Here is a 19581-nt window from a genome sequence, read left to right as displayed (position 1 = left end):
TATTCACTAAAAACAAGTTATAAGCTCTCGTGATAAGGTTTTATGAAGTGATATTTTAACATTAATATCAAACAAGCTTCACAATAATTTGTTTTTTTTTATAAGAAACACTATTAGCAATACCTGTTTTCTTTTGGAACATTGATTTTTCTATATTCGTTGCACTGGTCTCGTTTCACCTGAAACTTTTAAATACATTATACATGCACTCTATTATTACAAACACCTACACACAAAAATTCATTGTTTATCTATTATTTTATTACATTATCTTATCTACTATGAGTATCTTTGAAAAAAAAATTATATGTACACTTTTAAAAATAAATTATTAGCTAAAATAGGGTCGGTCGTGATATTTTTGTTGCTATGAGCAAACTAAGGAAACGATATCCCTTAAATTATTTAAATATTATTTTTCTTTTACATTTTTTTTTTATAAAAGTTTTCAGGTTAATTATTAATATTCAACTTGACACCTCAAGTAACAATGATCATTTGTCATCATATGAAAAAATATTATTAAAAAAAATACAAAAATATGAGAGACCATACCAAAACTCATATGTTAACAAAAACGATACATAGACAAATTATACATATTCAAAAAGAATTCTAAGAATAGACTAGATGGAAACTCATTATACTAATGAAATGATTCTCTATGAATAAATCATAAATTAACCAACTTATTAGCACACGCATTCCCTTCGCGAAAAATATAAGTAACCCTAAACCTGATTTTCCCACAGTAATTAGACAAATATTTCATCGATTACGAAGCATCTACAAAACATTAGTCCTAATAGTACTCGCAACGCAACACAAACAACGACAAAATCACATTTAAGTCAAACATTAGTAAGTCTCATCTTTTAAGTTTCCTCAATAACATCTATAACTTCGTAAAACTCGTCAACCATAACTAAATGATTATTTTGTAATCAAGATTTTTTAAAAATATACTTATAATTACCTCTATTAACATTAATCATGTCCCATCTCTTCATTTCTTTTAAAATAATGGACTGAATAGCATAATCACACTTGTCGTGCATTAATTTTTGTTGACAGATTATTCTCTTACTACAATTTCCTTATTTTCCAAATAAAAACATTATACACATTATACAATTTGATAATGAATATACAATTTTTAGGTTTAATATATGTCCATACAAACTTTTTTTTGTCTAAAAAATTGGAGTCCTAGATGGCTGCCCACTTTGTTCAAGCAAATGTATAAAATACACCTATATATTAAAAATGAGCTAATATATAAAATTAACATATCCGTAAACTAAAATTAAATTCTTTAAATAGTAGTTTTAACTTATAAAGAATTTTGATTCTTTTAATATATTTTTTTTCTCTTAAAACTACTTCAAAAGAAGTATTACTTTTATCTAAAAGGAGATATTTGGATTTTTCTCGCTGGCCACCTCCCCCTATACGGTACATAAGTCGTGAAAATTTGAGTTCACTTGAATTGTGGGCTATTTATCTCAGTCCATTTAACCTAAATTTAATATAAAAAATATAATACTAATAACTAAAACATGTAAATTTAAGAGCAAATATATGAAATGTGAGAAGCTTTTTTAGTTGAATAGTTGTTGAAGATGATATAATACTTTAATGTATCATAAAATTGTAGATTAAATAAACATGATGCAGAAAAAAATATTTTTTAGATGGTTTAATACATATGTTACTATTTTGGTTAAATAATTTCTTATTTAACAATTCATGGTTATAGTTTTAAAATAAAGTTTTGAATATTTTTTTATTTCTCTTGTGAAATGGGATTGATCGATAAAACTCGCATATTAGGCGGGTATAAATTTACTTAAAATTAAATTCTTTAAAATGCAGGTCAAGACAACGTTACAAATTTTGTGTGCAAATTTGATGTATTGGGTTGATAACCTAATAAAAAAGTCAAGTCAGACTGGTTGGTTCTCTACGTTTTCTATGAAATTCAATTTAATTCAACCCACCTTAGATTAAATCAATTGGGTCATGATTTTTTTTTTAAAAAAAATTCTTCTAAAATTTGTAATTTTAAATTTCATAGAATATTTAGCAAAAAAATACTGCTATTTAGTTTTCAAACTATTGAGCGGTTTATTATTTAAAAAATATACATATAATATAATAAATAATAGTAATATTACAATTATTCTTGTTATTAATATTACTTAATAATTTTGTTAAAATTAAATTAAATTTTGTATGCCATGTTTTGTCGAATTCTGAATATCAAAGCTGAGCCTTATTATCTTTGGGCCAAACAAGTTTGGAAGATTTTGGGCTTTTAAATGGAATGTTAGGCAATGCAGCTGGACCCAGAAAATCAACTTAGTTGAAGGCATCAATGCCTTTGTTAGTGGCTTAAATACAAAGGCCAACCTCTCTCTTTATGTTGGGAGGAAGTTGCACAATGTTGACCAAAACAAAAGAATCAAAGATGTAATTATGCTTTTTCATATTTTTAAGGATTTTATTTAAGAGATATATTTCACATCCATTTTTATTTTTATTTTTTCATATTTTTAAAAATAAACAGCTAATTTATAAGAAGCAATAAAAATAAATACATTAATTAATCTTTGCCCTTTTTAGTCGAAGGAGTTTTATTAGGTAATAGTGATCTAGTTGCTGACTTGATTAAAATGGTCCTTTCTAGTAGAGAGAGGGTTAGTTAGATATTTACGTTGTATTAATCTAGTTGTTGACTTTGTTTATTTATTGGAGTCAATTGTGTAAGGGTTATTTGGAAATGATAAATTAAATAGTTTTATGTAAAGAAAGTGTGTGATAATCTATAGTTTGGTCATAGTATGACCCTTTGGAAAATGAAAATACATAATAGAATTCAGAAGTTGACTGAATCCCTTTGGAAGATCCAATGAAATAGGAGGTTGAGTGGAAGAACAATTAACCTATTTGTAATCCAATTGTGTTCCCAAAGATGACCACTAGTGGGTGATTGTTACTGGTCATACAAAGTTTGGATATGGCTTCAGCATGACTCACTTCAACTCAATGGGCCTAACGGTTTTGCAAGTTGAAATAACCAACTTGTCTTTTAATATCTTTAAAGGCCATCTTTTCCTATGCACTCCCCAAAACCAATGCTTTCTTCCCTTCATTTATTTTCATCTAAATACTCCCTCAATTCTGTACATGCACCAATCTCAATTTTAAATATGTTGCCAATTAAAAATGGCTCTAGTGGCTGAAAAATAGTCTCCTAAGATAAATATATTTAAATTATGTTCTTCATGCGTGTTCTTTTCCTTTTAAATATATCTTAACCTTTATTAATGTGTTTTTCAATTTAGGGTTTCTCAGCAAGAGTCTAAGTTTTTTATTAGCGACTAAAGTGTATAATTAACTTAAAATCAAAACATTTTTAACATGTTCTTATGCAATTGTATATTTAACCTATGTAAATTGTTATTATGCAAATATAATAACAAGTTAACCGACGTATTCATGAGTATATGATTATGTAAATTGTTATTATGCAAACATAATAATGAGAGGGTACATGGGTTGACTGGAAAAGTGGGAGGCGATGATGCATGCATGAATGAATGAGAAGATGTGTGCAGCCAAGGGGCGGCAACATATAAATGCTTTTTATCTTTTTTTCCTTTAAACACTTCGTCACAGCAGAGGATTATGCGAACCTAGACACGACTAATTCGTGTGTATGCAGTGAACTTTTTTTTTCCAGAGCTCAGCTTCTGTCAATATTTTAAAACATCCCAATCTGCAACTCAAACGCCAACTACGACCCACCAAATGCCAACTTGTCCAAACGCCTTACCCGTCAATTAATACAATTAAATAACCACTCTACATTAAACCAAAAACAAAGAAATAGATTGGATCATCACCAACGCAGATGCAAAGGCACAGGATGGGGCCTAACAATAACAACTACTTACCATCATCTATATTCAGTCTCTAAAACAATTAATTAAAAAGACTTTGTTTTAATTTAAAAGTAAAAACATAGGATAATGCTCTTCACTTCTAGTTACTAAATTGGTAGTTTATTCTATAATAATTTGGCCAAGCAAGTTGTAAGAGAAATAAAAATCCCACACTGAACCATGATGAGGCAGGTGCGGCCGAAAGCACATCTGTTGCTGTTACTGTTGCCGCAAAACAACTGGAGAGGCAGAGTCAGACTCTGATTTTACGGAATCAGAATCAAATTTCCGTCACTGGGCCCCCACACCATTTCTTTTTCATAAAAACCAGAGAAGCCCAAAACGCAGCCTATCACCGTCCGCGATCCATTGGGCCCACTAATAATAATAATTATAATACAAAAATGATGGGGATGCGACAAATACCAAGAGATCAACACAATCTCATAAATAATTTTATTCTTTAAATATAGAGTAAATTGTTCTGGGACCCTTCAAAATTCATGATAGGAGATTAGTTTTGTTAACACAAAGTAGTAACAAAATTAAAAGATTTTTGAGAATGTATTTTGATTGGAGATGGAAAATAGAAAGAAAGAAAAGTGGGAAATTGAGGAGTAAAGCGCCATTCACCGCGCTTGTTGCAGTGCAGGAAATGACAAAAGAAGATTCATGATTCATTTGGTGATGTGAAGCAATGAATGAAGGGTTGGCACGAATTGTTAGGGAGAGAAAATGAGGATGGTGCGGGTCCATCTCTTACTGCCACCGTCGGCTACGTAGATGGTTAGGTTAAGTTAGTTTCTACAAGCGGTTCGTTGCATCTAAGCTCTCACGTGCTTTTCTCGCTTCACATCAACTTTCCATGTGTTTCTCACCCAACACTCACTGCTTTCATGTTAACTAAGATTTTCCTTTCTCCCTTATACTCATCATCTTCCACGCTTACTTTTCAATTCTCTTCCTCAAATCATTCATCTTTCTAAATTTGTTTTCTCACATACAATGCTTTTTTCTTCTTCTTTTTTCCCGTATACACTGTAACAAATAGCGTCATTTTGGTTTTACGTTAGAATTCAGTTGCACGAGAGTCAAATTCATACCTATATGGCACCGGAAAACCTACCGAAATTCGGTTGCTGTTTTTTTTTAAAAGTTTTTATTTGTTAAATTAAATAATATGGAGGGAAAATTATAAAAATAATTTGTTTGAAGGAAATATTAAATAATTAATTATATTTAGTAAGTGTGTAGATTTAATTATGTAGAGAAGTAAAAGGGGAGATAAATAAATTTTAAGAAATAGATATATTTTAAGAAATATAAATGAACAAAATTTCAAAAAAATTAGAAGAAAGTAATGGAATGTATGTGATAATTGATATCACGTCTCGATCCCCATCACTAGGTCAACCGAAGTAAAGGCCCACCTCCGTAAGGTCGACCGACAGCACAAGTTCATTAACGCTCAACAAGGTCAGCAAAACTAATCCACGATTAGGAGGTAGGTAATGCAGCCCTAAATGCGGTTCAACTTCTTAACCTGACCCAATAAGAAAAGTCCATCAAAGGTAATATAGATAACACATTCCAAGAATCAGGTATGTCATCATATACAGTGCTTTGAGAATTGAGTACCAAACGTCTTTGCAGACTTGAGCGTCGGATTGTCTTATGCAGGTACCCTCCGAGTCTGGATTACGAGAAGACTGAGAGCCGAGGTTAGGGAGAAAGAGTGAGGAGTTTGCAAGGAAGGAAACTTAAGGACAGTACGACCGACCGACAGAAGGAGATAGAAGAATCCTCTCAATAGTTCTCTAGGCCCCAACCCTCATACAAGAACAATTGGCGCCCACCGTGGGGCCGAGAGAAATCGAGTTTTGAACGCTAGTAGATGGTATCAACCCGAAGCATGACAAGTGAGAGGATGACCGAAGCTGACCAAACGATGTTGTTGTTGTCTTTGCAGAGAGAGATGGTTGAGCTGAGAAGCATTACAAAACAACCACTCACATGGAGTATCTCAACTTGCATCTTTGCAATATATTCACTATATACACAATATTATTTGCTCTCACTGACTTGAGCATCGAAGTGTAATCGAAGGAGGAACCCTCCTCGTCCCCAAAAGTTTGGTTCGCTAAAGCCTTGAGGGAGCCTATCGGCGCCTCATCCAGTTTGTCGACCGAGATCCTGAAGGGATACCGAGACGAGTTCATCCGTAATCTAACCGATTTCGAGCCGACGAGAACACACACTATCACACATTTATGACTTGTTGTGGTCACTGGAAACACATGTTGAAGACTAAACTGTGTTGGATAGGGATGTAACCCTAACACATAGTAGGTTGTTGGGGTGGCTTAAGTCATGTGTCATTATATAAACATGCACACAATCATGTTATTGTTGAACCTTGTGAAGTTCAAGTTTTGAAGAATCCAAATCCTTTGAAGGATGTTGAAGCCTCTGCTTTGCTTGATGTTGCTGTGCTGGTTTAAGCTTTGTTCTGGGGTAGTTTATATGTTGTAATCCACCCTTTGATTAAATCTAAAGCAATTAGCATTCTCAATCTTTGTGAAAATAAAATGTTTTTTCAAACTAAGTTAAAACAACCGATTGTTTTGTCAAAACAACCGATTGTTTATACTTAGGTGTTTTGAGAAAAAGATTGAAAACTGTTTTGAATGGTTGAACTGTTGAAGTGCCAAAACAACCGATTGATTCGAGGAAACAACCGATTGTTTGTTTTGGGACCATAACAGAAAAATTGTTTTCTCTTTGACTGAGCTTTAAATGATTTAACTGCTTACGCTCCAGTCATTAAATGCTTTGACCAATCTTTTAATGCAATTTAAGAGTTTGTTAAGATTTGATAACAAACTACATCTTTGAATATATTCAGAAAAACAGATTTGACAATTAAGAATCTTTTGACAGTTTTTCCAAAGAGTTTTCAAAGTACTGAGATTGCTAAGAGTTTGTGATTGATCAAAGTGTTGGAATAGGATTCTGCTTGTATTGATTTCAGATTATCTTCTGTAACAAGTGTAATCCTTGTACTCTGTTAAACAATTTCGTTTCTGTGTTTGCTGAGATTGGCTGTGTGTTCTTGAGGTGTTCAAGATCAGCAATCTTAGTGTTGCCCAAGGAGAGTGTGTTTCTTGAGGTGTTCAAGGTCATTCTCTTGGTTGTGGTGTAAGTGATCAAGTGGTGATTGCTTAGTGGATTTCCTCAGGGTTTCTGAGAAGACTGGATGTAGCTCTGGTCTGGAGTGAACCAGTATAAACAACTGTGTACAATCTCTAACTCTTTAAATTCAGTTTATTTGTTGTTTGTTGGTATAAACAACTGATTGTTTCTACGAAACAACCGATTGTTTTTCTGGTACTACAGCTTTTACTTGCTGTTTTGGTTAACTGAATTGCTGAATCAATTGGTTCCTGAGATAAATTCATTCTAGTTTTGAAAATTTGCGAAAACCCTCTTTAAACAATTCACCCCCCTCTAGTTTAAAGCCATCTTTTCTAACAGTTATGACTTGTCATACTCACTAGAAAGGTGTGCTAACCTTGACTGTGTTGGATGGGATGTGATCCTGAAAAACATTGGCTGGTTGGGGTGACTGAGGATATGTTTCGTTAGATAAATTTGCACACTACCATATGTTTATTAATTGTTTTAAGCATTGAAAACACATGTTGACCTAAATTGTGTTGGATGGGATGTAACCCAACCTAAATTGTGTTAGATGGGATATAACCCTGACACACATTGGATAGTTGATGTGACTCAAAACACACGTTTTCATATAAACATGCCCTCTCTTACATATTTATTACTTGTCATAATCACTAGAAATACGTGCTAACCTAAACTATGTTGGATGAGATGTGTTTTCGCCGGTTGACTCAGTCGCCGTTGACTCCACAGGCAGATGGTGACTCCTCTTATTTCTTGGTGGTTTCAGCTCTCTCCTTGGGTGGTTGAGAGTGGCTCCGTTGAAACAGAGGGTACCTTACCTGTTGATTGCACTCTGACGATGAAGTCAGTACTGGGCTAAGAAACAGTAAAGTATGTAAAACAGTTTTAGTCTTAGAAACGGCGTACCTTCCTAGGGTTTTTACCACCCTTTATATAGGCTACGTCAAGGTCAACTCCCTGTCCCACGAGGATCTTTCCTTTAGTGGAATTAGGGTTACTGGTGAGACATCTTGTGACGCGTTGCACAAGCTTAGCGCAGCCGCGACACATGACTTGCCTCTTCTGGAGTGCAAAATCTTTAACAGTATGGCTGTTAGGGTACCAACTCATGTATCAACGCTTCAGGGTCATCTGTTTTATGGGTGCCCTAAGTATTCACGTGTCATGCATGTAGTCTATCCTTGGGAACCCTAACCCTAACGGGCCTTAGCGCCTCCAAGGATTATTTACTTCTGTTAGACCTGAACGTGCTATACACACCACATGCATGAATTTCTCTTGTGACTTAGGTTCTTCTTACATCTGGGTGATAACTCATTATTATTTATGGGGACCACCTACGTGGCCCATTAGTGTGACTGGACCACCGAAGTTCGATGTCGCGTTTGATGCCGATTTCTCCAGTCGATGTCCGAGAACTGACTAGTACGAGATGTAATCCTGATATGTATATGCATTGTTAATTTCACCAAGGACCACAAGGACATGAAAGTTTAACATGATAATTATTTTTGTAGGTGGAGAGTGATATTAATCTATTTCATTTTGAAACATGATAATCATTTTGTAGGTGGAGAATGCATATTAATCTATTTCATATTCTAAGTGAAACTTCATCGGTAGTTTATTTTCCCTTTCTCAAACTGAATCCAAAACTGATGTTGAGATAGAACCGAAAAGAAACAGAGAATATGTTCGTTGATTTATATGTTATTTCGATCAATGTACATAATTTGGCTATGATATATAATGTGATATACCACCGACTAGATAACGAGACAGAGAAAGCTCATTATATTAACTAATTTATAAGATTGCACAAAGCACTCAATGCAAAAGAAGCTATAGGTGAAGCATCCCACTTCATGTCTCCTTAAGTTAGTGCAACCATATATTATCTTGCTCTTGTAACCAAAGTGACGACTTAACTACTTTACCTACTATAATATAATAAAGTTTCATATTACCTTGCATAAGCTAGAGAAAAAAAGTAAGTTAAAATTAATGTATATAAAAATTAATTTCTATAAACTTCTCGTATAATTCTGATTAACTTTTCAAAAAAAACAATTTTTTTACATATTTTTCCCTTCTAATTTCTTTTAATTTGTCCAGATAAACCTTAATTGTCTTAAAGTCTACAGTATGTGAAGTGGAGTAAGGTGGGATGCCAAACATGTGTTCTACCATACAACATTATTCACAAACTAAATTATCTAGCTATAACATTTTATTACACCCCACTAATGGAAAAACACGCGTGTTAAATATTTCCTTTAGATAGTAAAGATATAACACCTTATCATTATCATTGATAATAATTACTTTAGCTATTATCTTCACTATTGTAATTTTATTATCATTTTTATCACTATTATACTATTATTAATTTACTTTTATTTTTAATTTTGTAAATTTAGCTCCTCTTTAAAGAAAGTGTAACGATAAATAAATATCATATAATATTAAAATATAAAAATACTTAATACTTTTATATTTTTTTAAATAGATTACAAATACCATCGTTGAAAAACAATTATATTCTTTCACAAACTGTGATAGTGAACTTTCTTATTGTCAAGATGGGCCAAGATGTTGATCGGATGACTTTTCTACGTACAACGTTTCGATCATGGTCGGGCATAAGGAGAGAAAGGGGTCTTCCACCTGTAGAACATTATTTGACGCTCAAGTTAGTAATAATATAAAATATAGTTTATAACATTTAAAGAGTATAGTGAGTATGAAAAAATTAAGAGTACTCATGATATCTATTGTTTATTTATAGGTTTTTGCCCATTTGGTTATTTTAGATTTGTGAGCATAAATAGATTTAATAACAATATCTCAAATTATGACATATAAATATATTTAATACAATATATTGGATTATGAGTCATGAATAGATTTAATAACAATATCTCATATTATTATGTATAAATAGATTTAATACAATATATCAAATTATGAGGCATGAATAGATTTAATAACAATATCTCATATTATGACGTATAAATAACAATGTTTTGTGATAAAGACCAATTATCAAAGAATTATCCTCATTGTGCAATATTGCATCCAGATTTAGATTTAATTGGACAATAAGACGGAGATAAATCCGCAAGGTATTTGAGTGAAGATTTTCAATATCTTAGTTAATAAATGATTTATATTAAATCCATAATATCTTATAAATAACATAAGTTCATAAAAGAATAATATTGATTGTGTGATAATAGGATTGATTGTGTTGAGATTTAATTGTGTAAATTACAATAATGATGTGTAAACAAATCTGAGTATTTAAATGAGAATCTCGGTATGTAAGTTATTTGTTGGAGATTACTTTAGAAAGGAAAATTGTCTTTTCGCCCATAGATCATTTCATTCTACTATGGACCTTATCCAAATGTCATCTTGAACTTGTACGGTACATAGACACTCAATCTTGAGTCTATAAAGTGAAAATGTTTTACTAAACCTATTTACGGGATATATATATAACTTAACCAAAATGTTCCTTTGAACTTGAACAATATAGATACAAATTTATACTTAACTTTATTGATATTTGTCTGAGACTGAGAGGCTATAGTGTGATGGACTATTTCCGATTGTATGATATTAGTAGAAGAATTCTAATTTAATAGAATTGGTACATAGAGAAAAAGATTTTATCCGAATATTTACCACAGAAACTCAGTTCAAGATTATTGGGCAATTTGAAATCAATTATCAACATACTTAACCATCACAACTTATTTTCCATATAATGGAAAGTTAGAAAATTTGTAAGCAAGAAGAATTCAAAAATAGAAAAAAAAGTCGCGTAGAATGGGGAAGTTGGACGGAATAAAATGTACATTAGATTTGCACGAATTGGAGGAACCAATGAGCATAAATGCGTAGAACTAAAATATATGACTTTGGAAAACGTGAGTGAAGTTACTTTTTTTGGGGTTGATAACGTGATTGAGGTTTGATACTCGGAATGGGAACTGCTTACAACATATGCTTCTTCAGATGTACCTGATCAATGCCTCTCTCCCATCATCTGTCAACGTAGATGAAAAGGTTCTAAAAACAATTCCAATAATGCATGTACGTTTTAAATTACGTTTGTGGAGATTCTGAGACTCAAGTTTCAGAAACAGAATGTGTAAATCGTTATAATAAAAGCCACTAAAATAATAATAATGCTACTTCATAAAATGAAAAAAATAAATCATATTATGATAATAATAACATCATTTTTAATTGAGGGTGTAGCTATATGTTGGTGTTTGTTGTGCTTGGTTTGTAAGCAACTTTAGCATCTGCATTACCGTAACTTGTCAACCAATGACTTTTATCACCACTTGCTTCAACACTCTGTTTCATGTAACATGCGCCGCAAATTTCATCAAATTCCGAGGCATCACTAGTTGGACATATTGCATGTATTTCGGTGCAGTCAAATTGCACACCGTTGTCTTTTGGAAATACTCTCCTTAATTTACTACTTTTTTTTAATTTTAGAATATTAACTTACTTTTCAAAAATACTTATATGTAGATCTACTTCTACTACATGGTTAATAATAAATGCTTTCTAATTTTTTTATATGTTTTAAGGTCATTTTTATAATATTTTTCTTGATTATAATAAAATAGCTGTATAGTTTTGTATTGTATCCATTCACTCTTTATTTAACGCAATTAATATATATTATTAAAAAATATTAGGCATTTGTAGAACTTAAAGCAGTTTATATATATCGAAACATATTGACGTTGAAATAAAAAGAAAAAAAAATCAAAGGAGTTTGAAATTAGGAAATAATTAGTTTAGTTGCGTTATAGAATTTGGGGGTGAAGTATAGTTGAAGGGTATCTTAATGGAATACTTGGGTGCTTAAATTTGTGAAAGGATTGTGTGACATCATAGGAAGGTAGTTGGATTTGCTAAAGCATTTGTCTTCTGCTAGTTGGTTGAGATTATATTCTTCTTATGTCCATACTTACTTTACCTTATAGGCAAGTCAAGTTTCTCTTTTTTCTTTATCTTCCACTTTTTTGCAATTTCTCATTTTCGTTTAAAAACGTGTCAGTATTTTATTAAACTAATCAACGTTACATCGGAGTTGTAGTTAGGAAGATGGTTACAACTCACATCCCCACTAAACAAAGACTAAAAGGTTAATCACCTCATCAAGATAATTACTTAATTAATTACAAGATGAACATACTTAACGGAGTTATGCAAGTGTTCCTGGAGTGACTTGTGAACTTAATTTTCGTACTTAGTTTAGTAATGCAACGGTTTTATGTTTTGTTCAACCTTTTAAAACAAATTCTAAACATTATTCTTTTTCAACCCAACTTTTTCTTTGACTTTTATTCTAAGATTCTCACAGTGAGGCTTCTATTTTTTTTACCTTCCTCCATTCAGAGCATCTATGAAAAATATGATTTTTGTTGTTGTTGATTTTAGCTGGTTGGTTGACAGTTTCAGTCATATATTTGACTCAATATAATCAAATTTGTAAAAAAAAATTCAAAAAAATAACTGCCTTTTATAAACTTGTTAATTTGTTGTAGCTCGTGATTATTGTTACAAGTTTTTTCCCCTTTTATAGCTTCATACATATTTTTTTCTTATAATTTTTAGCGATATTAAAATCACTTTTTAACAAACTAAAATAAAAAATATTACAACAACCTATCAAAATAATACTACTTGATTTATTATTATATATATAATCATTATTAAAATAATTTAATTTTCATACAAATGTATTTTAAATTCACATTATATATGTAGTGGACAAATAATGAAAATAAAAAATATTTATTAATAATAGAAACTAATTATTTGGTAACTAAACTTTTAGTAGCTGATTAGATATCAATTTAGAAAGTATTTATTAATAATAGAAACTACTTTATATATCTATAATTTTCGTAGTCTCTAAAATAATATCTAATTTAGTTATTATAGTGACTAGTTATTTTGTCTCTAAAATTAGTCTTTATTTAATAATTTTCTTGTAGTGGATAAAAAACTTGAACGGGTAAAAAGTCTTAGATTTGAGTAAATATGTAAATATGTACTATTATGATAAAAACGACAATGCAAGTTTGTCACCATATTATTTCTTGAGGAGAAGTGTATCAATGTTAAAGAAACTCATACATGAAGGAGAGATTGTTAGGATTCCAAGTATAGATTTGAGTTCCACATTAAGTAAGGAATGAGCAAAATAATCAATATATAAAGAAAAAAGACTCAAACCTATTTTCTTAAGGTTTAGAATTAAAGATGGTGTCTTGGACTCTTATATGATTTGCTCATAACTCATTAATGTTGAATCTTTTCGATGTTTTCCTTCACAATAACCTAACAAACTAGTGTGATGGATGTGAAATGAACGTGTGAGTTAGTGAAAAGAAGTGACACTTGAAGGAAAAATTATTAGGACTACAACTGTGAATTTAGATCATACATTGAGTATGAATGTGCAAGATGAACCATGTATAAAATAAAAAAACCTACAAACTAAATGAGTTTAGGAGTAAAATGTGATATCTTTATTTCTTATATAGTTCGTTTATGATTTATTAATATTGAATATTTTTCTAAAAAAAAACTCAACAATTAAAAAATATAAAAAAAGTTGATAAAAAATAACATAATTTTAAAGAGTGTGAAATCTTTTAAGAAACTAAAAAGTCATGATTCTCTCATAACTTTTTTTTTTCTAAATTTTTAAAAATAAATATTTATTCACATTAAATACATTTTGGATTCCAAAATTTTATTTCAAACTTTCAATTTCCAAAATTAATTTAAATTTTTTTTCCATTACAAATGCCTATTTGTACAGGTGCATTGAATAAGTTAACGAAGAGAAGTAATTAATAGAATGGGATGAACATTACATTACTTAATTATTCAGTTGGTTGCTGGGGATTCCTTATCCTGTTAGACTTGATCGTTTGCTTAGTTTGGTTTGTTCAGTACATGAAATTCCTCAAAATGTTTAGTGGAAGTTGTCGGTGTGGTCTTGAGACTTAATTATTCTGCAAGTAATAGTATTTGTTCGTAGTATATTGGTTATTATTAGGTACCACTAAATAAATATCCATGCGACAAAGGGAAGGCATTCACCTCCAGTCAAACGTCGTCATTGATTTCACACTAAACACGCCTTCATGTCATGCTAACTTTCGTTTTTCAAAAAATGATAATAAGGAGAACCACTTAGGCCATTATTATAGGTAATGTTTTTCTAGTTTTCTAATTAAAGTTTAAATTTCACTTCTATAACATCTATTAGGGCCAAGTTAATTTATTTGTAGCCTAGGTTAATTAAACAACATTATCATTAATAAACTAATCCAATCTCTACCTGTAACTTTAGTGCTTTAAATCACTTAATCATCGAATACACGTTTGAACGGATCAACTTCCAGCCCCGCAAATATATGGATGCATCTTTTGAGAGTGTCGGCTGGTAATTGAACAAATCCAGCCACTAATATTTTAATTTTCAATGTCAAAACACCAACCTTTTATTTAGACCAGAAACGTGCCAAAACACAAACCTTTTATTTAGATCACAAACGTGTTTTTTTTTAATACTATTTACAGCACATTTTTAAATCACCTCTCCAATTGAGCAATCCAATTTAGATTGATTTAATTTGAACAGTAGTAAGTATATAGGCCTAGCTGATTTCCCTCTGATTTGATTTCAAATAAGGATACAGAGAGGAAAGCATTTGCCTTTTTCAATCCATGCTTTGGCTTTTCCTATTAAATCCCATAATTCACAGCAGAACAATCACATTGTTTTTTATACCCTATATTTATTAACTGAATCTCAAATTGGAGGAAAAAAAATCCCGGAGCAGGAATAAAATGTTTTAACAAATGAAATATATTTATTTATGTTAAGATTTGTAAAACTTGGCGGAATATATACACTTAATTTAATGTTGTATAATGTGAGTGATCCGCACATAACTTCGCATTGTAATTGAAAATAAAATTATGCACATTCCTCTTAAAACATTAGTTAAGTTGCTTGATATTGTCGCATAAATCTTCATAATTTCTCAAACTTCAATAAAAAAATTTATAATTACTCATATATCAAAGCCTAAAAATATTTTACTCTTAACATGGAAACATTACTTTACATGAAAAATTGATGACACCTGTTAAATCATTATTAAATCAGTGTCTGGACTTTCATACGAATTCGTTTTTTTATAAAAAGAGACGGAAAATCTTGGATGAAGAATATTCCAACAAATAGTAGGAATATTTAAATAGAGAGATAGGAATTTGTTAAGTTTGAGCAACAACTACCTAGCAATTTGTAACAAAAAGGATAAGATTGAGTGACTATAATTTGGGAATAAGAAACAGTGAATATTTTGAAGATCGTGGCCATAAATCTCTGCGTTAAAATAAACATATGTTTAGTGCAAAACACACTACAAATATAATAAGTATAATTTAGGGAGTAATGTGTGTAAAAGCATAAGTAGGACAAAAAGAAAAGGAAAACAATCAGTATACGCTTGAATACTCTGATATGACTGCAGAAGATGCGTAAAAGGACATTGTTACTAAAATCACACATAATATTATTATTACAATTTAGAGGGGTGTATATAGAAGTCACTTTCCTAGCAGCGTGATATCTGTCATAAAATCTTTGGGAAACGTTCATCTCATCAACCACGTTCAGAAGTGTGGTAAGCTAGTCCACCCAAATTAGGAAATTAGGAAAACACTCCTTGGCATGAAAATATCCTTGCCTATCACGTGCTTCAATCATCTACGAACATTTAGTATTTTCGTTTCCACTTTTTTCTCTCTTAAAAGATCTTTATTTTCCCAGACGCCTTAAGCCTTAGGTCATTCAATATCCACCATATTTCACCATATATATATATAAAACAGCTCTTTCTCAACCTTTCCAACCAACACTTCACACTTGTTTCTTCTTCCCATTCCTATCACTTCACCTCTCTTCTTTTTCTTTCTTTCTTTCTCACAAAGCAAAACCACCTGCACTCACCACACAGATTAATTGCAATACATGGATTGGGTTCGAGGAGACGCAGTGGGTCAAGGAAGCTTCGCCACCGTTAGTTTAGTCATTCCGACTAACAATTCCTCTCAGTTTCCGTCTTTAACCGCCGTCAAGTCCTCCCAACCACTCACCTCGTGTTGGCTCAGGAACGAGAAACACGTGCTTGATCGCCTAGGTTCGTGTTCAAGGATCATTCGCTGCTTTGGAGACGACTACAGTTGTGAGAATGGAGTTGAGTACTACAATTTGTTCCTTGAATACGCTGCCGCTGGGAGTCTCGCAGATGAGGTAAACAATTGCGGTGGCCGGATTCCCGAGCTTGAAGTTCGGCGTTACACGAGGTCCATCGTGGAAGGTTTGAATCACGTGCATCAAAACGGGTTTGTCCACTGCGACATAAAGCTGCAAAACATCCTCGTATTTGACGGCGGGGAAATCAAGATTGCGGATTTCGGTCTGGCGAAGGAGGCAGGGGATAGAAAACAGAGGAAGAGTGAATGCAGGGGGACTCCGCTGTTTATGTCCCCGGAGCAAGTAATCGATGGAGAGTGTGAGTCGCCGGCAGACATATGGGCTCTGGGATGCGCCGTTGTGCAGATGGTGACCGGGAAGCCGGCGTGGAAGGTTGAGAAAGGGTCGAGTATGTGGTCGTTGATGCTTCGAATTGGGGTGGGAGAAGAAATTCCCGAGATACCTGAGAATTTGTCGAAAGAAGGGAAGGATTTTATCGAGAAGTGTTTTGTTAAGGATCCTAGAATGAGGTGGAGTGCAGAGATGCTTTTGAAGCACCCTTTTGTTTCTGATGACACTGTTTCATTTAAGCGCGTTCATGAATCGCCCAGAAGTCACTTCGATTTCCCCGACTGGGTTTCTAGTGCGACGTCTTCACTTCCCAGTTCGCCGGAATCTCAATCGCCGTGGAATTTTGACGAGTCCCGATTGGAAGGTTTCTGCGCGCCGGAGGACCGGCTCCGTCGGATATCGACGGTTAATCGACCGGCGAATTGGTCGGAATCAGATGGTTGGAGTAGTGTCAGGTGAAATTGGCAGAGGAATTGGAAGATTGTTGATCGCAATCTTGGTTTTGATTATATTAAAATTCATTGATTTAAATTTTTGTAAATTGGGTAGGATACACATACGTACATTTGTGATTTGTGAACTGACTTGATGGAAGAGTTTTAACTGGCGCCGGTTGTGGCGCGTTGTACAGAGGCTGATTTTATAGTAAATTACTCGGTTACTGTTATTTGTGTTTAATTTCTTAATTTCCTTCTATTTGGGGAATTTGGTTCTCATGAGGTGTTTAAAGTTTTAACTTTTAGGAGCGTGTTGTTATGAATTGGGGGAGAGGCGCAAACCCGTGGTTGTAAAAGCGTTGACATGATTATTGAAGGCATGATTGCATGTTGTCAAAGGGAATAATATGGGGTAAATGAAGTTTAAAACTTTTGGGTCGGTATGGTCTGCGTCAAACTTCCCAACTTCTTCTATTTAATTTTGGTTTTTAACACTTTGACAAATTAGATGTGAATGGCCAAGAAAATTCAATGATTTTTTTTTTAAAATGTGCTTTCGTTTGACTTGGTTGGTTTAAGTTTAGTGTGAAATGAAAAGGTAATGGGAGTACCTGGGCCTTCACAGTGTATCGTGCCAGCGTGAAGACAGCTCTTCACGCAATTGGAAAAAACACGGAGTTAATAGTGCTAAATGTTATTATGACGATGAGCAGAAAAGTTTAAGATTCAAAGTTGAGTTGGGAAAAACACCGATAACCCCGTTGTGGAAAACCATATAAATTTCTTCGAAATCCAGTGAATATAATCCACCTACAACATTAGGTATGGTGGAAAGAAAGGAATCGACCATTACCAAATTGACACAAAGTGTTATAGAATTTTGGCGACGGAGGAGTGAGATCAAAGTATTCTAGATTTTCTTCTTATGGCAGAGGCATACATGTATTAAATCGTAACAATAAGACCGAAAAGTAAAAGGTCAAATAACAACTCCCGTGTTCATTTGTATACAAAACCAGAAAAGAAAAGGAACAAATTATAACACTCTGCGTGTTGTCAGATTTTTATATGATGCGCCATTTATTTTGGTCATTCAGAAAAATATTTCAAGAATGGTACAATAGAGAGTAAAAGTCAAGAAGGAGAATTAAACCTTGCCTATTAGAGAATAAGGTCAACAGCAAAGTATTCCAGGATCATAAACAATGGCCACGGTTTTTGTGGGCACTAAAATGTGCTTTACAAAATAGCATTGGATACTTAAACAGCACTATAATTTTAGAACAAAAAAGTAAAGAACTAAAAAATTACTCCTTCCCATTCTTTTATTTGTTTTCTATGATTTTGTAAGAATAAAGTAAATTATTTAAAAATCAAAAGACATATAAAGATATAATTGTTAAAATTGTAATTAATGTAATTTTAAACTTTATAAATGAGAAACAAATAAATAGAAAGAAAAATTCTCTAATAGTTCAACACTTAAAAAGAACGGAAGGGAGAATTATTTTAGAAATATTGCGTTAAATTTTCTTGTCCACCACTACTTGGTTAGTTGGGACTTGGACCTTTTGTGTTGTGGCAAATATTTAAAATGCATTGCACGTTTTGTCTTTTTGAGATTTTATTGCGTCCAAATTGAAAGAGAAGCGCTGCGTTTGTGGCTCCTGCTTTTGTGAAGGGTGTGTTTGGATTACATTTTGTAAAAATCATATTTTAACTTAACGGTATAGTAAATATCTTCCACTTCTACAAGTATCAAAGCCTGGGAACAAAACTCAATTTAATATAACTCAATCATGATTTTGCCAAACATGAATGGGTAAACTCAATTGAATGATTAAGGGTGTGTTTATATAAGTGTTTTGGTGTTCATTGAACAAGATTTTAAGGTGTATTAGTCAAAGACATTTGGAAGGTTAAAACTCATTCAATTTATATTCTTCCAAATTTGATTTAGCATCCAGAAAGTGAAAAAAAAAAGTTGAAGAAGGAACAGCATGCAGCTATGGAGGTGAATAAGGGCTTTGTGGAGTTGGTAGCAATAGATATGTAAGTTTGAGCTGGAAAAAAGATGGTAGCCCACAAAGCAATAATCACAAAATGTTTTAGATTGATCCAATTGTAAGGGTCTTGAACAAGGTCCATGTGAAAGACGGCCCACGTAATTCTGTACCATATAATCACTCTTCTCTTCGTGTTCCCCAATTTTCGAACACTATACTAAGTGTAGCACATGCTTGCTCTCCATGTAAATCATAGGCATAAAAATCACCTCAAGTAGTCACCAAAGAACTGGTACACAACAACCAAATTAATTTTT

The 19581-nt window shown here is 32.5% G+C and overlaps 1 protein-coding gene across 1 annotated transcript; it reads left to right on the top strand.

Annotated features, from left to right (window-relative positions):
• The first annotated feature begins 15739 nt into the window (after positions 1-15739).
• LOC137808295 (mitogen-activated protein kinase kinase kinase 20) lies at positions 15740-17488 on the top strand. Its single transcript, XM_068609327.2, has one exon. The coding sequence runs from the start codon at positions 16246-16248 to the stop codon at positions 17278-17280; it is 1035 nt and encodes a 344-aa protein (XP_068465428.1). The 5' UTR covers positions 15740-16245; the 3' UTR covers positions 17281-17488.
• The last annotated feature ends 2093 nt before the right edge of the window (positions 17489-19581 follow it).

The sequence above is a fragment of the Phaseolus vulgaris genome, chromosome 3 (assembly GCF_051622355.1).
Source record: "Phaseolus vulgaris cultivar YP4 chromosome 3, ASM5162235v1, whole genome shotgun sequence".
Lineage (NCBI taxonomy): Eukaryota > Viridiplantae > Streptophyta > Magnoliopsida > Fabales > Fabaceae > Phaseolus > Phaseolus vulgaris.
This window is presented reverse-complemented; position numbering and strand designations above follow the sequence as displayed.

Excerpts from the sequence above, each read along its gene's own strand:
- LOC137808295 (XM_068609327.2), top strand. The coding sequence starts at position 16,246 with ATGGATTGGGTTCGAGGAGACGCAGTGGGTCAAGGAAGCTTCGCCACC.